Source organism: Lactuca sativa, chromosome 2 (assembly GCF_002870075.4).
Source record: "Lactuca sativa cultivar Salinas chromosome 2, Lsat_Salinas_v11, whole genome shotgun sequence".
Classification (NCBI taxonomy): Eukaryota; Viridiplantae; Streptophyta; class Magnoliopsida; order Asterales; family Asteraceae; genus Lactuca; species Lactuca sativa.
This window is the reverse complement of record NC_056624.2, coordinates 171531366-171553123: the sequence shown is the minus strand read 5'-3', so window position 1 is coordinate 171553123 and position 21758 is coordinate 171531366. Positions and strand designations below refer to the sequence as shown.

The window sequence follows — 21758 nt, the reverse complement described above, 5'->3', positions numbered from 1 at the left end:
TATATCCGTAAGGTTATCAGTTTAGATTTTCACATATAATTTGTTTAATAGATTAATTAAATTACATTTTGTATATCAAGACTTGAATTGGGCTTGTTAATTCAAAACTATTGTACGAGCACTGTTTGTTCTTTTTAACAGGTACTTTTTACGGATTTCAATATTAAAATCTTTACTTGTTATTGGACATGTCGTTAATGAAGTAGAAACCTAAATATGCATGCAAGTAATATACATAATTACATGAATTTCATACATGATGATATGTTATCATTAGAATTTATCAAACAGAAAACAAGAGCAATAAAAAATATATTTTATTTGGGATTATGATCTTTAACGTTTAATGGATCAGTTTGAAATAAAAAAAACAGATCCATTAATTTAATAAATTGTTTACTTTATTTTAAGCATATATAGATCTCATATAATATTACCACATATATAACAAAAAATAAAAAAGGAATTAAACTGATCACATGATTGAACAAGCATTAGGGTTATCGTCGCTAAAGAGATGAGTCATCTGTTCATCGGTGGTGTTAGGGACGGAGAAGGCTTGAACGACGTTCTTAACGTTGCCGGCGGGAGCCCTTTTGTCGTAGGCTTGAGTCACGTACGGATAACTCACCAAATTGTAAGGTATGTACGGCCAGAATTCTGCTCGTTTTCCGGTGCTCATGATCTTCTTCAACACCTTGTTTGGATCCACATTTCCATTAACTGTTACTCTGCTTTGCTTTCTGTTAATCTCCACACTCTTTACGCCTGATGATGAAATGTCACAACAAACAAAGTTTTACGACAATCTAACGGTTTAATAAAGCATTTGTAATAAGATAATCACCGGAGGTGGAGAGACCTTTCATGGATTTAACAGAGTTCTTGACCCTTCTTTCGCATCCATCACAATCCATTTTAACTTTAATTTCAACTGTCTGGGAAACAAGACCACAAACCATTCTTGTTAGAGAGAGAAGAATAATAATAAGAAGAAGAGAGATGAGAGATGAGAGATGAGAGATGAGTATGCATGCCTGCATCGGTTTTCTTCTGCTTCTGCTTGTGCTTCTGGTGCTTGTGGCACTGCAAAAGTTAGAAAGATAGTCTAGTGCACCCATTCTTTTTGCTATTTTGCAGAAAGAAAATGTTAGAGATAGAGAAAGAAAGAGATGAAAGAAGTTTTTTTTGAAGTCTAGATGATATGCACTTGGTAGTTTGGTATTTATACAAGGGTAAGTAACCATGGTACAAAATAGACGCAGCGCATATAAGCTTCTTTAAATATGACGTGTTTGCTAATGTTAATATCTTAAAAAAATTTAACCAAAGTGCTTTTAGTGTGGTGGTATTAAGTATTGCTCTCTTTTTTTAGGTGGAGTGTTCAAGTCTTTGATTTGCGTTTAAAAAAATATCTTAAAAGATTTAAGACATAAGTTCAAGCCTACCTTTTATTTACCTAAATAATAATATATTTAAACACCCCCGGCATCCCACCAATTTACGGATTTGTTACTTGTTAGTGATTTTAGTCAACCATATGCTTTGTTATATTAGATTTTAGGTTTCTCATGTTAATCAAAAGACGTGGATAATTCAAGGATCAATGTATATAAAACACTTTTTAAAATTTGTTATCATTTTGACCATATTGCTTGGGTTATCATGGAATACAATTTGAGATGATCCAAGAGAGAACAAGTTTGGATTTCAGGGAAAATCCGAGATTCCAACATAAAATATCTTGCTTTGATTGTGTCTGTGTTGAGACAAATATTCATAGCAAAGAAGAAATAGTTATTCATATGTATTCTATCTTTTGCAAAAAACACACACACACACACATATATATATATATATATATATATATATATATATATATATATATATATATATATATATATATATATATATATATATATATATATATATATATATATATATATATATATATAAGGAAGATGACGGTTTAAAGGGAAACGATGCCTCTTTTGTAACTGGAGCAAACATTGGTTATTTAGACAAGTATATTCGGTTGGACCCCGCTAGGGGTATTGCTCTCAAACCCTGCTAGGGGTGATGCCCCTTGGAACCCCACCGTGGGTATTGCTCCCGGACCCCGTGTTCCCGAATCCTAATTAGCTATCTAAGTGTGCACTTCCCTCCCCATGTCTTGGATTATAACCAAATGAAACTCAACTTGTCTTGTATAAAATCATGAGTATACAAAATGTATTGATGACACTAACATCACGAACAAGTTATAATTTTGAGCACCTTCTTGAGTTGGAATGTCTTCTACACATTTATGAAAGTCACCATGTAGTATGTACATCCATTTTATGGATATCGTGGGTATATATAGACTAATTTATAAAGTATGTTTTTAGGGTTCATAAGAAAATGAAATACCCATACACGAGTTTAGCAAGTTATTTCTTGTTTTGTTCCTAAAACTAGAAGCATCATCTTGTGGATTACAATGCAATCATATTTTGGAATTTTTTAGCTTATGACCGAAATATCGATTAAATAAATTAAGCTTTACAATATCCACATCTATTTCTAGAAGCATTGGTTATCATCAAGCTAAGGGTGAAACATTAGTTATCGTTATGCTAAGTGCGAAGTGCGAAGGGCGTGGAAGCTAAGGGTGAAAGGTGAAATATTTCTAAAAAAATTAGTTATCCATAACTTTTTCTAAAAACAATTGTTATCATCATGCTAAGGATCACTAGTAGAAAAATACCCTTTAATGAAACGCATTGTGTCATAAAAGGGTATAGATGACACACAAATGTGTGTCATTAAAGCCCCTATCATAAAGGAAGACGACATACATTTGTGTTTCGTAACCTTACGATGTGCATTTACGGCACACGATGTGTGTCATAAAGGTGTGCGGATGACACGTAATATGTGTCATTGAAGCCCCTGTCATAAAGAAAGACAACATGCATTTACGTATCGTAACCTTACGTCATGCATTTACGACATGCATTGCGTGTCATAAAGGGATATAGATGACATGCATTTGCATGTCATAAACTTCAAAAACCATTTACGATATGCATTTGTGACGTGCATTTACGATAAATATTTATGACGTGCATTTATACATAATACAAAAATACAGAAACAAAAGACGATGCTAACTAACATTTCACAGTTAAAAAAATATATTGTTTTTCGATACAAAATATCACCGATAAATGATGCGTGTAATAAAAGACGACCATTCTTCAAGGATTTCATTAATATCATCATCTGTGTAGTGAACTTGCGGCCCCAACCTGAAAAAATTGCGTATAATAATGATTTTTTCTTTAACAGTGAGTAGGATGCAATATTCAACAAATAAACATAGAATGTAAATTCTCCTTTCTTATTAGGGCATTGTACTTTCAAATAAATGAAAATACATTGATATTTCTTGCATATAACCTACTATATAACAATGAGTATGGTGTTATATGTAAAAAATAAACATAAGTGTAAATTCTCCTTTCTTATTAGAGCATTGCACTTTAAAATTAATGAAAGTATGTTGCTATGTATAGCCTAATATTTCAATTATAATTAGGACTATTGACCCGCTGCTGTAGGGTTTGAGTCATGGTGGATGATGAGGTTATGCAGACATTACTGGAGTGCTCATTTCATCCCTATCGCTGAGAGTATATATGTCGAGACATTGGCTGACATCTACATCAGGGAAATAGTGGTTCAATACGGAGTACCAGTTTCTACGGTTTCTGATCGTGATATTCGCTTTACCTCTAAGTTTTTTGGAGGAAATTTCACGAAGAATTGGGTACACAACTTCATTTTAGGACTACATACCACCCTCAAACTGATGGGCAAAGCGAATGTACTATTCAAACTATTGAGGATATGCTTCGGGCATGTGTGTTAGGTTTTGGCGGGATTTAGGATACCTATCTTCCATTGGCTGAGTTCTCTTATAATAATAGTTATTATGCCAGTATCGATTGACCTCCCTTCGAGATGCTTTATGGGAGTAAATGTCAGACCCCGGTTTGTTGACGCGAGGTCATGCATCGAGTTATGGGGAGTACTGAGGTAGTATTCAAGACCACCGAGTTGATTCAGTAGGTGCATGATCGGATGCAGACCGCACAGAGTCACCGGAAGTGTTATGCCGAACGGAGACGATCAGACCTCGAGTTCCAGGTTGGAGACTTTGTGCTTATGAGACTATCACCTTGGAAAGGCATCATCTAATTCTGGAAGTGGGCAAGTTAGGCCCCCGGTATACTGGTCCCTTCAGGATTATCGCGCAGATGGGAAAGGTTACATATCGATTGGATATGCTAGATGAGCTTAGCCAAATCCACAACACATTCCACGTCTCTCAGTTGTGGAAGTGTCTAGGTGATGACTCTGCACTAGTTCCCTTGGATGATATTCAAGTTGATGAACGCTTGAACTATGTAAAAACACTGATTGCAATCATTGATAAGAAGACAAAGACCTTGCACAACAAGGTGGTTGGTTTAGTTAAGGTGCAATGATAGCACTAGAAGGGTTCAGAGTGGACATGGGAGCCTGAGAAGAAATTAGTGAGCATTACATAGAGCTTTTTGCTGCAGTGGGCTTCGAGGAAGAAGTCTGATTCAAGTGGGGGAGAGTTGTATCATCCGTATCCTCAGGTATGATTCTTATATTTAATTTATCCATTTATACACTTTGGGTGCCCTACGCTGGGCGTAGGATGGCCTCCTATTTTGGGCGTAGGTTAAAGATTTCATGTGAGGGATTAATGCTCTACGCTGGGCGTAAAGATATCTACATAGGGCGTAGGAGCGCATGACTTAAGCCCTAATTTGTAACACTTGAATTTGGTATGATTATATTTAACCCTCCTATTTAAAGCATTTCATTTTTGGTCCTTGTGGCTAGTACACGGGGGTACCACAAAGTATGCTTGGCGTACTAGCTAAGATATGAACGCGAGCATCGACCACGTACGTTGGACGTACGTGGGTTACACTGGGCGTACGTTGGCGAGGGGCAAACCCTAATTTTTAGGGTTTGTTCCCTATTTAAAGCTTCATTAACTCATCTCCTGGAAATTTTAGACCAACCTCCACCCTTTGAAAACCCTAATTCTTCCCTTTGCATTGTGTGGTGCTCTTGTGCTCTTGTTATGAACTTTGGTGGGTTTTGTGCATCTTGAAGTGGTAGAAAAAGAAGTTTGAAGAGTTATTCCTTAGAGGAGAGCTTTAAGATCTAGATTTAGCTCCATCATTTGGTGAATTTTGAGGTATAAAGTCCATACCTTGTCTACTCCTTGCATTGATCTACTCTTTATGTTGTTTATGGTCATTTTGGTCCTTTTTGGTAGGTGTTAATGAGCTAAGGCCGTTTAGAAGCAAAACCTTGTAGATTTGGACATTTTAAGGGTCCCTTAAGCATAAAAATGCAATCTTTATGGTATTTATGGACTAATGCATGTGTTAAGTCATTTGTTGATAAATTATTTTATTTCCTTATTTTTATTAGTTTATTTTAGATTTTTAGATCTTTTTATCATTAATGCATTGTAATTTATTTATTTTTCTTTAGTATGGATCATACCGGGTGCTTGTTATGTTGCATGAGATATTTTGTAGGTTTTTCGGTGCTTGTTGCGGTTGCGGGTTGATTGGAGACGGGCTTAGTGGGCTTCCGAGGCATTATTGGGCTTGGCGGAATCAAAGAGGAAGAATTGGGCTTTGAAAGTTATTGGCTTGGTTTATTTGGGCTTGTGAAGATGGATCATAAAATTCTAATTTTGGGCTTGGAGCATCCATTTGGTGGCTAAATGATGATTGGTGCATTTAAAATTACATGGACAAGGAGTGGGACCAAAGGAATCTTTGGTAGTGGAAGGGTGGAGTGGCTTGGTGGACCAATAGCATTACAACAACATTTGCGCGGGTGAAATTTTCGTCGCGCGGGTACCCGCGCAACTGCCCAGTTTAGGCATTTTGGTCATTTGGCTTGCCATAACCTTTTGGGATCAGATCTAGAGGCTAATTCATGTTTTTCCACCATTGGAGACCTGCAAGAGGCGATTTTGGGAGCTAGAAACCATTTCCTTTCATCTTTCCAAATCTTAGGTAGTTTCTTTATGCAATTAGATTATTGTTCTTGTTACTTTGTTGCCATGAGTGGCTAATACTCTCATTTGGTTGACTTTGGCTGAAAACCAATGAATGTTTGTGGGTTTTGAAGGATTTATGTTGATTATCAATTTATTCCATGTTTATGATTCTAGTTTGCAATTCTTATGCTTATTTGATGCTTTGATCATGAGCTTAGTATTTGATTGAGCAATGGTTGATTTATTTCATTGATTTTATATTGGATCATTGAATTTATCTAGAACAAAGGCTTTATGATGGTAGAAATCATCTCTAGCTTATGAATCATATCTCCTTTATGGATGTGTAAGCATTTGACATCCTCTAGGAATTGGGGATTCCTTCATTCTTAAGGCTAATTGATTTCTTCTGATTAATTGCTTCAATTGACCCTTGATCTTAATTAAGAAGGTGTGTTGTGGGCTTCCCCAACCTCCATACAACCTATGAGGAATCTTGGCATATCATGCTTCATGATTGCTATAACCAATTTGGGATGAAGGATAAGCTTTGTATTAGATCCTAATGATAAACACACAAATGTTCATTGTGTTGAATTGCCTTAGTTAACCAATTATTTCCAACTTTTGAGCATCTCATCAACTTGCTTAATTGCAAGGTTTTTAGTTATTCAAGTATTTTAGTTTTCAAGTAATCAAAAACCCCTCCCTTTTAGTTTAATTGTAGTTAATTAGTTTAATTTCACTAGTTCTATTGAATTGCATTGGTGATTGAATACAACCATTTCCCCGAGGATCGATACCCCTTTTTACCATTATATTACGTTTATTTAGCAATCAAAGGGTGTAATTTGCTTGGTGGGCTTGACATCCCACCATTTGTTAAGATCTTTTGAGCTCTAAGAGCCTCATTAAGCCATGCATGCACGTAAAGTTGCCAACTTTACGTGATAAACCACCTTAAGGAAGTCAGATCTGAGTGTTGGGTGAAGTTTTAATCAATTAAAAGTTGAATAAAGGAAGTTGGCTAAGTTGGGGGAGTACGTTGGGCATACAAGTAGGTACGCTGCGCGTATAAGTCCTAAAGCGAGTACGTTAAGCGTACGAGTTGAGTACGCCTCGCGTACTCGGCAGATGGGCTTCGGACTCTGGGGTTCTCGGTTTTGGGCAATGTTTGGACTTAGGTATTTAGGGCCTTTTTTGGGCCATCAGGTTTTAGTTGGGCTGATGTTTTTATTTTGGGTCCACTTGGATGAAGCCCCACAAAGGGATTTGGGCCCAATTTGGAAAATTGGGCCATATTCGGGCTGTGGGGTGAACTTTTTGGAATTCGGGCCTTCTAGGGTAGTTGGTTGGGCCTTAGTCCTTAAACAAGTTAGGTAAAGGGTAAAATAGTCTTTTTAACCTAATTTAAACTGATGGTTATGGATTGGAATCCAGTTATTAATTGGATGTTGTTGGTATTGATAGCACCAGGATTTGTCGGACCAGTAGCCAGAGATTTATCAATGTTATTCAATAGCTCGAGGTGCGTCTTTCTCATTGTGTTTAGCGGGTTAAAAGCACTAATTCCGATCCATTTTTTGATATGCTAGGGTGCTAGATGTCTGCATAACTCTTGCATGTGCATGTATGCTTAGTGGCCGAGGCCCAATGGGTAATTTGTATACCATTACTTGTTTTACGTGTATGTTTGTATACTGGGCGAGGGCCATTGTGAGAGTTAGGGCAGGGCCCGCTATACTTAGTGGGCGGGGCCCGTTATGCGAGTTAGGGCGAGGCCCGTTATACACGGTGGTCGGGCCCCGTTATGCGAGTTAGGACGAGGCCCATTATACTCAGTGGCTGGGGCCCATTATATGTTTGATATGTGTGGTATGTGGTATTTGGGGGAAACTCACTAAGCTTTGTGTGTAATGCCCCGATTCTCAGGTATTGATTTTATGTAAGTATTTTCTTGAATTCAAGGTTTGCTCGACGAGTTGGTTGCCCAACTCGTCAAGTAGCAGCGGGTTGGTCCACGAGTTTTAGTGACCTACTCATCGAGTCCAAGAAGGGACTCGACGAGTAGGAGCTGGCAGATGAAACCCTAAATTCCGGGGTATTGCACCCTATTTAAAGGATCACTGGCCTCCCCTAGCCTCCCCTTTACAAATCCTCGGCACCCTTAAACCCTAAATCGTGTATGTGTGTTTCTTTGGTGTGTTAAAGCTTAGAAGAGGGATCTTAGTGAAGAAACACTTGGGGAAACAAGTAAATTGAAGCAAGGAACTCGTGGGAAGCAAAGATCTACTTCAGTTAACACCCTCTTGAAGGTATTAGGCTATTACCTTGGCTCATTTCATCTTAAATCTCTTTTGGGTGGGTTTTAGGAAAGGTTTCTTATGTTTGAGCCAAGATCTGAAGTTGCAACTTCATATCTAGACTCCTTTTGGCCTCTAGATCCATAAAGTTATCAGCTTTGGCAAGTATGAGCCTTCCTTCAAGCGTGGGACTTCTTTACAAGCTTGGTTTTGTCATTTTTAGACTCTAGAGCTTTGCATGCACGTAAAGTTTGCAACTTTACGTGATAAACATGCCTTGGGAAGCTGGATCTGTATTTTAGAGCCTTAGCATGGTTTAAAAATCCTCTATATGGATGAAGGACTGTAGGGACTCGGTGAGTCGCATAGTCCACTCGGCGAGTCCGATGAAGATTGTCGTGGGCTCGGCGAGTCAGATGAGTGACTCAGCGAGTCGGCTAGGGGTTTCCCAACCTTTGGACACGTATGAACGCGGTGAGTTGTAAGGGGAATAATCGACGAGTTGGCCGAGGAGTTTACGACCACTGACACTAGAAACTCGACAAGTCACTCAAGTGACTCGACGAGTTGGTGAGTTATGCCAGGAACTCGGCGAGTAGCTGAGGGTACTCAGCGAGTTGAGGTCAACTTGGATTGTTGACCTTGATAGTTGACTTTGACTATTGGACTTCTGGGGCATTCTGGGGAATTCATGAGCATGGTGGGGACATTTAGTCAAGAAGGTCATGATGGGTATTAACTTAGCATTTATTGTGTGATAGTGTGGGATTTCCGGTGAGACAGCAGTCCGAGATTTGCAGTACTTCAACACTACTTGTGAGGTGAGTTATCTCACTATACTTAGGGGTCTAAGGCTCCAAGGCCGACCCATAGGATATGTTATCCTAGCAGTGGTATTATGATTGAGTATGAGTTAGTTTGCATGCTAGTTGCTATGCCAGTTGGTAGGTCTATAGGACTACCTGTATTATTATCTGATAGTCTGTATGCCTAGTGGATATGATAACCTAGTAGTTGGTAGTATGTTGACTACGAGTTAGTATTGCCTGCTAGTTGCTAAGCCAGTTAGGTAGATCTGTAGGACTACCTGTAGTATTATGTGATTATTTGTATGTGCATCAGTTGTGCTATATGTCGACATATTATGTGGGATGGGTTGAGGTGATACTGCTCCGTGCGGTAACCAACAAACCCGGGAGCATTCCAGATACGAGCTGAGGGAGACTCATACTGTGGGCTCGGTGGAAATCCAGATGTGAGCAGTGGGCCCGGAAGGCAATCCAGACTCACACTGTGGGCCCAGGGGGTAATCCAGTCTATAAAGTTGTGGACCCAGTTTATGTTGTTAATTGTATATGTATTATGTGCAGTGTATCGGTATTTTGGAGGAACTCACTAAGCTTTCGGGCTTACAATTTCTGTAATAACTGTTGGTTTTAAAAGTTTTGAAAAGTTTTAAATTGACTTGATTTTTATGGGTGTTACAAGTTGGTATCAGAGCCTTGGTTTGAGTGAATTGGAGTAGCATTCGTGTCAATCCAGTCTCAAATTAAGGAAATATTTTCAAAATGATTTTTTTAAATGGTTTTCAAAATAAGTAAAGGAGAATGCAGAGTGTATGATTAGCCGGAGCCCGTAAGTAGACCCCAAAATACCATACGGTTATTGATATTGTGATATGTTAGAACATCATGTTAATACTAGGCTAGGGATCTTCAGGAATTGCATGATTGAATTATTTGTTTACATGATGCCGGCTAGCCTAGGGTTTTCTTATATGAGATTGACATCATTATTGTAGTTACTTGTGTATGCATCACGGTTGTACATAATTAAGATCTTATAGCCTGAGAATGTTTGATTTGGACTTATGTTTTGCCTTATTGATTAGGGCTTAGGGCAGGATTGAATATTCGAAAGTCTATAGGGTCCAACGTTATGTATGGCTAGCATACACTAGTGCTACAGGGTTGGTGGAAGTTTCATGGATAAGTGGGTTGTGTGGGATCGGTAGGTCAATATGAGACAGTTAGCCTTCCTCTAGGAGTGAGGATTGAGAGCTCGCTATGTTTATGAATATTGTTAGGGTGTTGTGGTGATACTTGAGACAAATATGGGTAGGTGTGGAAGGTAGTATGGGCCCGTACTACTGAAAGTACATGACCCATACGCATATCAAGGAAGTCACAACCCCTAGGGTTTAGTTGGGAGTTGGTTCCCAGTTATTTATGTGGATTATCTGATATCTTGTGGTATGTTTCAGAATGGTGATGACGAGAAGCTTTGTGACTGGGTCCGGTTCAGGATCAGGATCAGGAGACGGAGTTCAGGAGGGGCTAGCAACACCTAAGGTTGTGGTGCAGATGGGTACAGAGGAGTTGGATGCCAGGATTCGAGAGATCTTGCATGATGAGGTTGCTTCTATGTTCCGGGCACAACTGCCGGAGATGTTTGGGTCTATTAAGACCACTATGGTTGAGTACTTTGACGAGTGTTACACAGCCCTTGCAGAGACGGCTGTCGTTGCAGCTGCCTCGGCTGTATTAGCGACAGGAGGAGGTGAAGCCAGTCGGGGATTCCAGTACCAGGACTTTGATAACACGAAGCCCCCGACATTCGATGGTACCCAGGATTTGATTAGAGCCATGAGGTGGTTATCTGATGTGGAGGGATGTTTCTTCACGTGTTCATGTCCTACTGACCAGAAGGTCAGGTGTGTCTTGAACATGTTGAGGCTCGGAACCAAGGACTGGTGGAGGTTGATGACAGGGTCGTACACTGATGAGTAGAGAGCTGCTATTACTTGGGAGCAGTTCAAGGATATGTCCTGCGCCCGATACGTCCCACGGGTTGAGCGAGAACGGTTGGCTCAAGAGTTCTTCAGTTTGAGACAGGAGGAGGAGTCGGTGACGGAGATCACCCACATGTTCATAGAGAGGGCGATATTCTGCCCAGAGTTTGCTTCTGAGTAGACTCAGATGACCCGTTATCTGAACATGCTCAAGACTGACATCCATCAGTTTGTGTCCACCCAACGGTGTGATACTCTTTTGGAGTTGCAGGAGGCTACTAGGCAGCGCGAGTTGGAGATTGAGCTGCAGTTGGGGGAGCAGCAAAAGGCCCTGACATAGTCGCAGCCAGTGCCTAAGCAGTCTAAGACCGCTGATTCCAAGATCGGGGCCAACAGAGCCGCACTTGTGGAAAGTGCGGTAAGGGTCATTCTGGAGTTTGTCGAGCTGGTAGTGGGTGCCACAGGTGTGGCAAGGAGGGGCATTATGCGAAGGATTGTTGCCAGACCGCTCCGGTTCCGAGTCTGAGGTTATGTTATCACTGTGATCAGGTTGGCCACTAGAAGGCCAACTGCCCATTGCTTGCCGCTAAGCCGGCGCAGGTTCCCATGTCGGCTACGTTGAGGATTTCAGTTGGGAGGCCAGTTAAGGTAGAGTCTCCGAAGGCTCATGGACGTGCTTTCCAACTTACAGGAGAGGAGGCCAGGGCAGCACCGAATGTGGTTGCTGGTATGTTTCTATCCTTTATCTCATTTATTATATATGTTTTATGCTTATTTGTGTTGGATTAGTGTCTAAGTCCATAACTATTTTGGTATGTACTTGACCCGATGGTGCATGGTCCTTTTGGGTTGCCTTCACCAAAGCAACTTGATAGGATGAATTATGGAGAGAAAGGATTAAATATGATTTATTAATATATTATGAGAATAATATATTAAAGGAGAAATCATATTGTTTAATTAATATTAGTCAATAATTAATTGATAATTAGTTTTGTGACTAAAAGAGATTAATTAAACTTAAGGGACTGGAATTGTAATTATAAGATAATTGCAATTTGGGCCATGGATTGCCTTATATTAAGGAGTGGACGAATTCCATGGGGAAACCCATGAGGAAATTGTCCAAGGCCTTAATTAAAGGAGTCCATGGGTTGCTTAGGGCTTAAGCATCCAAATTAGGGTTTCCTTGTTAGATAACCCTAATAGCCTTACTATATATAAGACCCTTATGACCCAAGAACATGGTGAAGATTTCTCCTAGGGTTTCACACGTTTTAGGGCAGCCTCCATCCTCTCTCCTCTTCATCCTCTTGCTTATGGTGTTTGTGAACCATTAGAGGAGTGACACTTGTGACTCTAAGCCTTCCAAAGTCAATACAAGGAGATTTGGGATTGTTATTGCTACATAACAATCAAGGTAATATTATAAACCTATTCTCATGTTAATATGATTGCTTGAATGCTAAAATTAGGGTTTATAGCCTTGGATAACTTGCATGTACAATAGAGAAACCTAGATCCAAGCATTAGGGTTTGTATGAGCACATAGAATGTTCTTAGGACCAAAACCCATCAGTGGTATCAGAACCTAGACTGGTTTAAATTGTATTGATGCTTGACATGTTTGAAAGTTTTGATTTTTTGGTTTCTGGAGGCTGGACTCGCCGAGTCGATAGCTGAACTTGCCGAGTCCATGCAGACTCGACGAGTCCAAGCTTGACTCGACGAGTCAACTCGTCAGATGGGGATATCTTCGCGATTTCTTGCTGTTTTCACTCATGGAGAGTTGCCTTATCACATTATATCAATATAAATCCATTTTTTTGATATATATGAGTATATTCTTAATCTAATTGAAGATATTTATCAATTAATAAAATATTTGTTTCCTTATGTGATAATTGATTAATTATTTTGATTAAATTGGTAGATTGTTTTGCAAGAAGTCATTAAATAAATCAAATATGGATAATTATGTGATTAATTGTTAATTTAGATTATTTTTTATTTGATCCTTATGTTATGAAATGTTTCATATTTTCCCTTTAGGTTTTATAGTTTAAATTTGGACCCAAAAGTTTTGTTGTTTTGAAATTTAAATAGTTGAAACCCTAATGTTTTGAAAAAGGTTTCAAAACTTGCCCTCAAGTTTTCGAATTTAAAATTTTGGATTAATAGTTTAATTTGATGTATATTTAAATTCTAAACCCTAATGTTTTGAAATGTTTCAAAACTTGCCCTCAAGTTTTGGAATTTAAAAGTTGATTAAAAGTTTAATTAGGAATGTTAAATTCTAAAACCCTAGTATTGTTTTGAAAAGGTTCAAATCACACCCTTATGGTTTTATTAATTAATTAAGGTGTATAATTAAAAGAGGTTTAATAAATCCATAAAAGTTTTGGTTTACAATTTAACTGAATTAAAAGTATAATTGTTAAATTAAACCACCTAGTATTTTAAAAGTGTAAAATATACCCTATACTATATATATAACATTAAAAGTCTAACATTATATATATATATATATATATATATATATATATATATATATATATATATATATATATATATGTATGAGTAAAAGTCAGTCTTACCGTTAGTAGGCCTCATTCACGAAGCTGGTCTATAAGGGGTGTTTAAGGAAATTGCCTATAAAATGGTGATTGAATGGGTATCCACTCTTACCCACCGCACTCTTGACTAGTGGAGGGTCGTTAGCCGAACGGGTAAGATAGGACAGAAACCTTCCATTATAAGTATAATGAATTATAAAAGTAACTAAATGTTTTCATCAAATTCCCAATCTTAGTTACTTAGGCAAAAGTGAATTGATGCAATTCCATGAAATTACACTTTGTGCCCTTGCAAAGACGTTAGTGGAGCATGTGTGGTTTACCGGCACACTAAATGGTTCTAAGCAAAGGTAGCAAAGGGTGACTCAATGTTTGTCATAGTTCGGTGGAGCGTGTGTGGTTTACCGGCACATCAAATAGATGACTATAACATGTGAGGGCACCATGTAAGTTTGCATGGTTATTCACACCCGCTTTGTGATCCTCGGCATCCCAGTCACAAACAAGAGGGGAATATCGAGATTTAAACATGCCATTGAAAGTTCAGTGAATCTCAAAGGATCTAGGAGTTTTCATAGATTTAAAACTTAAATTCTTTTTCGTTTTTCGTGGTGGAAATTAGTGAATCGTCATTCATTTACCTTCAAATATTATGCAATTAGGGTTACGACATCCCTCTCCCGAATTGTAGAATATTGTGCTGGGTCCTAGCCTTAGTATCTCATTTGGGTGATTTACTAAGGACTTAATCAATCAACTAACTTGAATTCTTTTTCTCCCGTTTTGTAGATGTCAAAGTTTGACAACTATGGTCTTCTCAAATCCCGTGGAACAAGCATTCCACATGAAGATGATATTCCACGATTCGATCGAGGAACAAGAGATCATACTTCACTTCCTCCTCCTCCTCCAATTATTCTCCCTAACCCACAAGTTCGAAGGCTTGAAAAGTTCAAGATCACTCAAGCCCTTTTGGCAAGTAAACATAAAGAAGGAAAGTCGGTGTGTGCACACGTCTTAGGGATGAAGTCACACATTGATAGGTTAAGAATGTTGGGATCCGTTGTCTGTGAGGAAATGGCTGTTGATTGGGTTCTTCAGCCACTTCCTAACTCATATAGTGAGTTCGTAAGAAAGTACTATATGATGAACCGTGACGTGACCCTTATAGATCTCACCTATATACTTATTGCTGCTGAATCAGCAATGGTTTGGCGCAATAGAAAAGCAAAGTTGATTGGTGAATCTGCCTTCAAGACCTCTATGGATATAGACAATGGCAATGAAATACATGCTATGATCGAAAAGTTTGATCATAAGAGAAAGGCAATGTCTAAAGTAGTTCCATGTCATGTTCCAAAAGAGTCAATTTGCTTTTATTGCCAAGAGAAAGGGCATTGGAGACGAAGTTACCCCATTTACCTAAGAGATCTAAGAGATGAGAGAGTCAAAACGTATGGCTCTAATATAGGTAAAATCCATTAACTAACTCTTTTAAGCTTCTATTCTAGATTCTTAATACATAATGTGATAAGATTACAATTGATGTTTTGAAGGATCGAAGAAAAGAAAGATAGCTTAAGGGAAGAAGTGAGCAGAATCTAACCGTGAAGGAATGAATTTCGATTGCATTTTTCGAAGATTAGATTCTTGAGCTACTACTTAGAGTTAGAATTAGATTGCTAAGAAAGATGTATTAGCATAGTTTTTCAATGAATTGCATTGTAAGGACAAAATTTTTCCGCAATAAAATAAATTTTGATTTTATATTATTTATTTATCCTTGCAATGGCGTATATGAAAAATTGATGTTTGAATGTTTCTATTATTAGAAATAATGGATTTGGTTCTTATTATATTTATGGAAAGTCGAGAGTTTACCAAATAGGAAGAGTTTCTCATCGCCCAAGTTGCAATTGGACAGAAACTTGGAATCATGCAACTTGGTTGCACGATGATTGAGAAATTTCATATTTGGAAATTAAACTAATTCATTGACAAAGTGTCAAGTGAAGGACTAGGAGATCGAGCACACAAAGTTGCGTGTTAATCAATTCAACCAGAAGAGTAACAAAGATATTCGTCATGATTTACTAAAAGTCTAGTAAATGTGATTATACTTACAAGATTAAGTGTAATTCTAGATTGATTGAAAAAGGTTTAAATCAATAGTAGAACGAATAAGAAGAATCGAGTAGGCAGAAAGATAAAAGTTTCTCCATTCTAAGAAGAAGGGCGAGTACCTTTTATGCTTTATAATGGGTCTTAATGATTAAGAACCATATCTCAATTGATCCTCTAAGTGAGTCTTAGTACAATTGTATGTTTAAGAAGAGGAATCAAGAATTGAAGAAATGGTTAAATCAAGAGGTCAATCATACTTCGTTCCAAAACAAGTCTTAGAGTTAAGATTGCGACATTGATTGATAAGAATTAGAAAGGTTTATAACATTCATCAAATGTGGAAAGTTGTGATGTCTTGGATAAGACAAAGACCAACTAGGACCAATTTATGAAGTGTTTTGATAAAAGTACACTAACTCTTGAATATTTGTTTGTCAATAAATGTTTTGACAAGAGAATCTTATATGTCAAGGAGTCAGTGGGAGTCTTAATGGTCTTGAAAAGTTTCAAGAACAAATCAAATAAACCTTATCGATAATCACTAGCACACGAGTTGAGGTTTACAACCTATCGTGATGACATTATTTTGTTTCTGTGCCAATCCAATCGAGTTAATTATGCATGTGAGTCCTATGAGTTCTCATTTTGAACGCATAAAAGGCAAAGAACCTTAATCAATGAAAGGCACATTGATAGGAAAATGTGAGCTGCTTAACTACTTGGAAGACATGATGGGCAGCTGTGTTACCACAAGGCAAGAAATCAAGATTAAGAAAGTTCGATCCATATAAGTTTGAATTTGTCGTAAACCTTGGTTTTAACAAATTCGCATGGATAGGAACACATACACCGTTTAAATCTAAGTGTCATAAGATTTCCTCCTTCATGAAAAATGATTGTGAGGAAATGCTTTCACTAAGAAAGATTTTAAGAAGATAGTGATTGTACAATTGCATTCTTGAATTCGATTATGGTTACGGTATCCCTTTCCATAATTTGAATTGTGAGGTTTGGCAATTAGTCTTAATTGTTTAGACACACATATGAGCTATCTAAGGCAAATGTGTATAAGTTTAAAAGGCCTTGATAAAAGATTATCAAATCATTAAGTATTAGAAACATGAACTTAAGAAATTCAGTAAGTATTGTTTTTCTGAAAGTTTAGCTGTTTCTGAATACATGTCGAAGCTAGTAGGAGCATAAGTGTTATGTTTATAATAATCATCATGATAGTGGGAGCATAAAAGTTATGATTGTATGATTATTAAGGCACGTATTGCAAGTTGGCAATATTAATTATAGAAAACAAGAGTTATACCTTGCAAAGTTGTAAGGGTTGTAAAGTTGTTTTGCTATAATTAAGGGAGAGAATATTATGCTTCATTTCAAATCTAAAGGATAAGGTTGAGAAATGTTAATAAATTTAGTCAAGGGTACATAGTGTGTTCTTAAAATTTCGATTATGATTACGACATTCCTCTTCACAATTCGAATTTTGAGAACATAGCAAATAAAACATTATGCGTCGTGTCCCATACGCTTCGGGTATAGGATCAATTGAAAATGCTTTAATGATTGACCATTCTAAAATTTTCCAAATGTCGATCGCATTTAGAGGGAAAAGGGACTAGAATTGGTTTTGACTAAAATAATTAAACAACTATCAAAGGACAATCCAAAGTTTGACGAGGATTGGTCGCGTGTGAGTAGTTGGAAGCATGGTATTGGATGAACCATATTGACATTATTATGAATAGAAAAGATTCTATTAAGAATGACTTGTCATATGGAAATTATGGAAATGCTTCCATATTGTATGGACCATATCGACATCATTACGAATAGATAAGATTCTATTAAGAATGAGTTGTCATATGGAAAATATGGAAACATGTACATATTGAGAATTGGATATTGAATATCTATGACTAGATTAGAAACTTTTATGGAAAAGGATGTTCAAAGAATGTACTTTGAGTGAGAGACATCACGTCTATGGAATTGTCTTGTAACAATCTCCGATAGAGAACTTTGTAATATCATTGGCAATAGTCTTTGTGACTTTGGTGTAGTGACATTACGAAAGGATCGTTGCATAGAATGTTAGAATCTAGCATATTCTATAAATAGCAATAATTTGATATTCTTTCACTTATGAAAAAGGATTTGGAGTTGTGAAATGAGAATGATTGGAAATGTGCTCAATTTGGTCTATTTCACAAAGTGAGAACCATAGGTAAACATTGTGTGCATGCTAGGAGCATGGGACAAGTGTAATAATTCAAGTAAGAAGTTGATTACCCGAAATGACAAATAATGAGTAATCGATATGGTGATAAATAAAAGGTGTTTCATTTATACTCAAAGGTTTGAGGCCATATGGGATTAGTATTATTCTTGTGTTTCACATTTGCATGTTTTGACTTCCTGGATAATTGAGTTTATTAAGAATAATCGAATTATTCAAACGGACCACAGTTAGTCATACGTTGGAAGTAAGTATGAATGAAGACTGTCATGAATTGGTTTGTAGATTGTCTAGAGCGTATTAGACAAAGCAAAGGTTTGATGCAATGTTCGTGAGTGCTTATGAATATGATTTGAGCATTAGATTAAACCCACGCTCACTTGGATCACTCTATCACGAGTGATTGGTGAGACGATAACATATTATATTCTTGAAACCGAGATGTGTGAGTTGTATCTTGCAAATCGGTTGTACATTGATAATATGTAAACGCACTAGTAACTTGGTGTTATAAAACATATTGTTGTGTGTGATTCGGTGAGTGAGTGCAAGAGAGCATTGAATCAAAGTTTATCCGTTCCTTTTATTCAAAGTAGGATAAAAGCGATATCTTTGGGCCCCTCGACGATTTAGTGATGACAAACGTAAATGCTCGGTCGGGCTAGGGCTAATTTGATTTGTTCAATTAGTCAGTCGTCATAAATCGGGAATCGAGATATAGTACAAAGAGAATGATTTGAAATCATATCTCATATGATATCTAGAATGGAGGAATATATGATCCCTTATCTAAGGACACGCGTATTTGATAGGATCAGAGTTGACAGCGGCTTTGGAAAGCTACGATTGCAGATCAGGATCTGAAGTCATACGCATAATAGTTATTAGACTTATCCAAGTGGGAGACTGTTGGATTAGTGTCTAAGTCCATAACTATTTTGGTATGTACTTGACCCGATGGTGCATGGTCCTTTTAGGTTGCCTTCACCAAAGCAACTTGATAGGATGAATTATGGAGAGAAAGGATTAAATATGATTTATTAATATATTATGAGAATAATATATTAAAGGAGAAATCATATTGTTTAATTAATATTAGTCAATAATTAATTGATAATTAGTTTTGTGACTAAAAGAGATTAATTAAACTTAAGGGACTGGAATTGTAATTATAAGATAATTGCAATTTGGGCCATGGATTGCCTTATATTAAGGAGTGGACGAATTCCATGGGGAAACCCATGAGGAAATTGTCCAAGGCCTTAATTAAAGGAGTCCATGGGTTGCTTAGGGCTAAGCATCCAAATTAGGGTTTCCTTGTTAGATAACCCTAATAGCCTTACTATATATAAGACCCTTATGACCCAAAAACGTGGTGAAGACTTCTCCTAGGGTTTCAAACATTTTAGGGCAGACTCCATCCCCTCTCCTCTTCATCCTCTTGCTTATGGTGTTTGTGAACCATTAGAGGAGTGACACTTGTGACTCTAAGCGTTCTAAAGTCAATACAAGGAGATTTGGGATTGTTATTGCTACATAACAATCAAGGTAATATTATAAACCTATTCTCATGTTAATATGATTGCTTGAATGCTAGAATTAGGGTTTATAGCCTTGGATAACTTGCATGTACAATAGAGAAACCTAGATCCAAGCATTAGGGTTTGTATGAGCACATAGGATGTTCTTAGGACCAAAACCCATCAATTTGTTGTACTTGTGTTTAGGTACGTTTTTAGTGAACTCCTTGACTGCATTGGTTTTATTTGACCCGAGGGCGAGTCGGTCATTTGTATATCAAACTTTCAGTAGGGAGCTCAGTGTACCAGTAGGTGAGCTAGAGTATCCGTTGTGAGTCTCCATCGCCAACGAACATGGGATTTCTGCTTCTTCGATCTACCGAGGATGTGAGTTGGAGATTTTTGGAGTATCCTTTCTGTTAGATTTGATTCTGATCCCCATGGGGGAGGTGTGTGTGATTATAGGGATGGATTGGCTTAGTCGATTCGGTGCCATGATTGACTGTGAAGGCCAGCGGGTGGTAGTTCGAACCCTAAGTGGGGGAGAACTGACTGTATATGGTGAGGACACCAGAGTAGGATCAGGGTTTTGTTCAGCTGCCAGGGCTCGACAGTATATTCAGCACGGGTGTGTGGGTTATCTAGCATATGTGGTGGATACGCGGTTCAGGGATCAGATTTCAGTTTCAGATATTACAGTGGTTAGGGAGTTTGCCGACGTGTTCCCGGAGGAGTTTCTAGGGATACCTCTGGAGAGGCAGGTCGAGTTCCGGATCGACCTGGTGTCGGGTGGGGCTCCTATCGCCAAGGCACCGTACCAGCTGGCACCTCCCGAGATGCAGGAGCTGTCTTCACAGCTGCAGGAACTGTTGGGCAAGCAGTTTATTCGACCTAGCAGTTCTCCATGGGGAGCACCGATCCTTTTCGTTGGGAAGGAGGACGGTTCGCACCGGATGTGCATTGATTATAGGGAGTTGAACAAGTAGATGGTGAAGAACCGTTATCCACTTCCGAGGATAGATGATATTTTTGATTAGTTGCAGAGTGCATATTGGTTCTCCAAGATTGATTTGAGGTCGGGATATCATCAGGTCAGGGTCAGAGAGGAGGACGAGGAGAAGACCGCATTTCAGACTCGTTATGGTCATTACGAGTTCGTGGTGATGCCATTTGGGCTCACCAACACGCCAACAATATTCATGGACCTGATGAATCGGGTCTGTAGACCAATGCTTGATCGCTCGATCATCATGTTCATAGATGATATCTTGGTGTATTCCAAGACCCGAGAGCAGCACGATGAGTACCTCAGGGAGTTGTTGGGAGTTTGAGGCGAGAACGGTTGTATGACAAGTTCTCGAAGTGTGAGTTTTGGCTGCGAGAGGTCCAGTTCCTCGGACATCTCGTTAACCAGGAGGAGATTTTGGTCGACCTGGCCAAAATCGAGGCAGTTATGCAGTGGGAAGTGTCGAGGTCACCTTCGGGCATCAGGATTTTTCTAGGTTTAGCAGGGTACTACCGGAGGTTTATTCGGGATTTATCTAGAATGGCAGTACCCCTCACTCGTCTGAAGAGGAAGGGGGTGGATTTCCAGTGGGGTCTAAAGCAACAGAGGACGTTTGAAACTCTCCGTCAGCGTTTGTGTGGGGCTCTAGTCTTGACACTCCCGGAGGTAGTGGAGGATTTTGTGGTGTTCTGTGATGCATCTATCACAGGGTTGGGGGTAGTCCTCATGCAGAGAGTACGGGTGGTAGCCTACGCGTCGCGGTAGCTGAAGCTGCACGAGACGAGATATCCTACTCATGATTTAGAGTTGGGAGTGGTGGTGTTCGCTCTCAAGATATGGAGACATTACCTATATGGCGTCTGTTGTACCATATACACAGATCACAAGAGTTTGAGACACATCATGGATTAGCCGAACATGAACATGAGGCAGCACAAGTGGTTGGATGTAGTCAAGGACAACGACCACAAGATCCTTTACCACCCGGTAAAGCGAATGTGGTAGCGGATGCATTGAGTCGCAAGTCAGCTGGGTCTTCCACCCCAGCGGTATATATGAGGATAGTAGTGGATTCTTCGAT

The 21758-nt window shown here is 38.5% G+C and overlaps 1 protein-coding gene across 2 annotated transcripts; it reads right to left on the bottom strand.

The window, feature by feature from the left end:
• Positions 1 to 297: 297 nt before the first annotated feature.
• On the bottom strand, positions 298 to 1218 carry LOC111900275 (heavy metal-associated isoprenylated plant protein 21). Of its 2 annotated transcripts, none has more exons than XM_023896155.2 (3): positions 1038 to 1218; positions 848 to 938; positions 298 to 768 (listed from the first exon to the last, which is right to left on the bottom strand). In XM_023896155.2, exons 1-3 carry the CDS (start codon positions 1119 to 1121, stop codon positions 476 to 478), a joined length of 468 nt encoding a protein of 155 aa, XP_023751923.1. In that variant the 5' UTR covers positions 1122 to 1218; the 3' UTR covers positions 298 to 475. The 2 variants fall into 2 exon arrangements, with proteins under 2 accessions (XP_023751923.1, XP_023751924.1); XM_023896156.3 differs by having other exon boundaries at positions 863 to 938; positions 1038 to 1209.
• Between the last annotated feature and the right edge of the window lie 20540 nt (positions 1219 to 21758).

Coding starts and splice junctions, on each gene's coding strand:
- LOC111900275 (XM_023896155.2), bottom strand. CDS start 1,121: ATGGGTGCACTAGACTATCTTTCTAACTTTTGCAGTGCCACAAGCACC. Junction 939..1,037: donor GCAGAAGAAAACCGATGCAG/GCATGCATACTC, acceptor CTTGTTTCCCAG/ACAGTTGAAATTAAAGTTAA. Junction 769..847: donor GAAAGGTCTCTCCACCTCCG/GTGATTATCTTA, acceptor TTTCATCATCAG/GCGTAAAGAGTGTGGAGATT.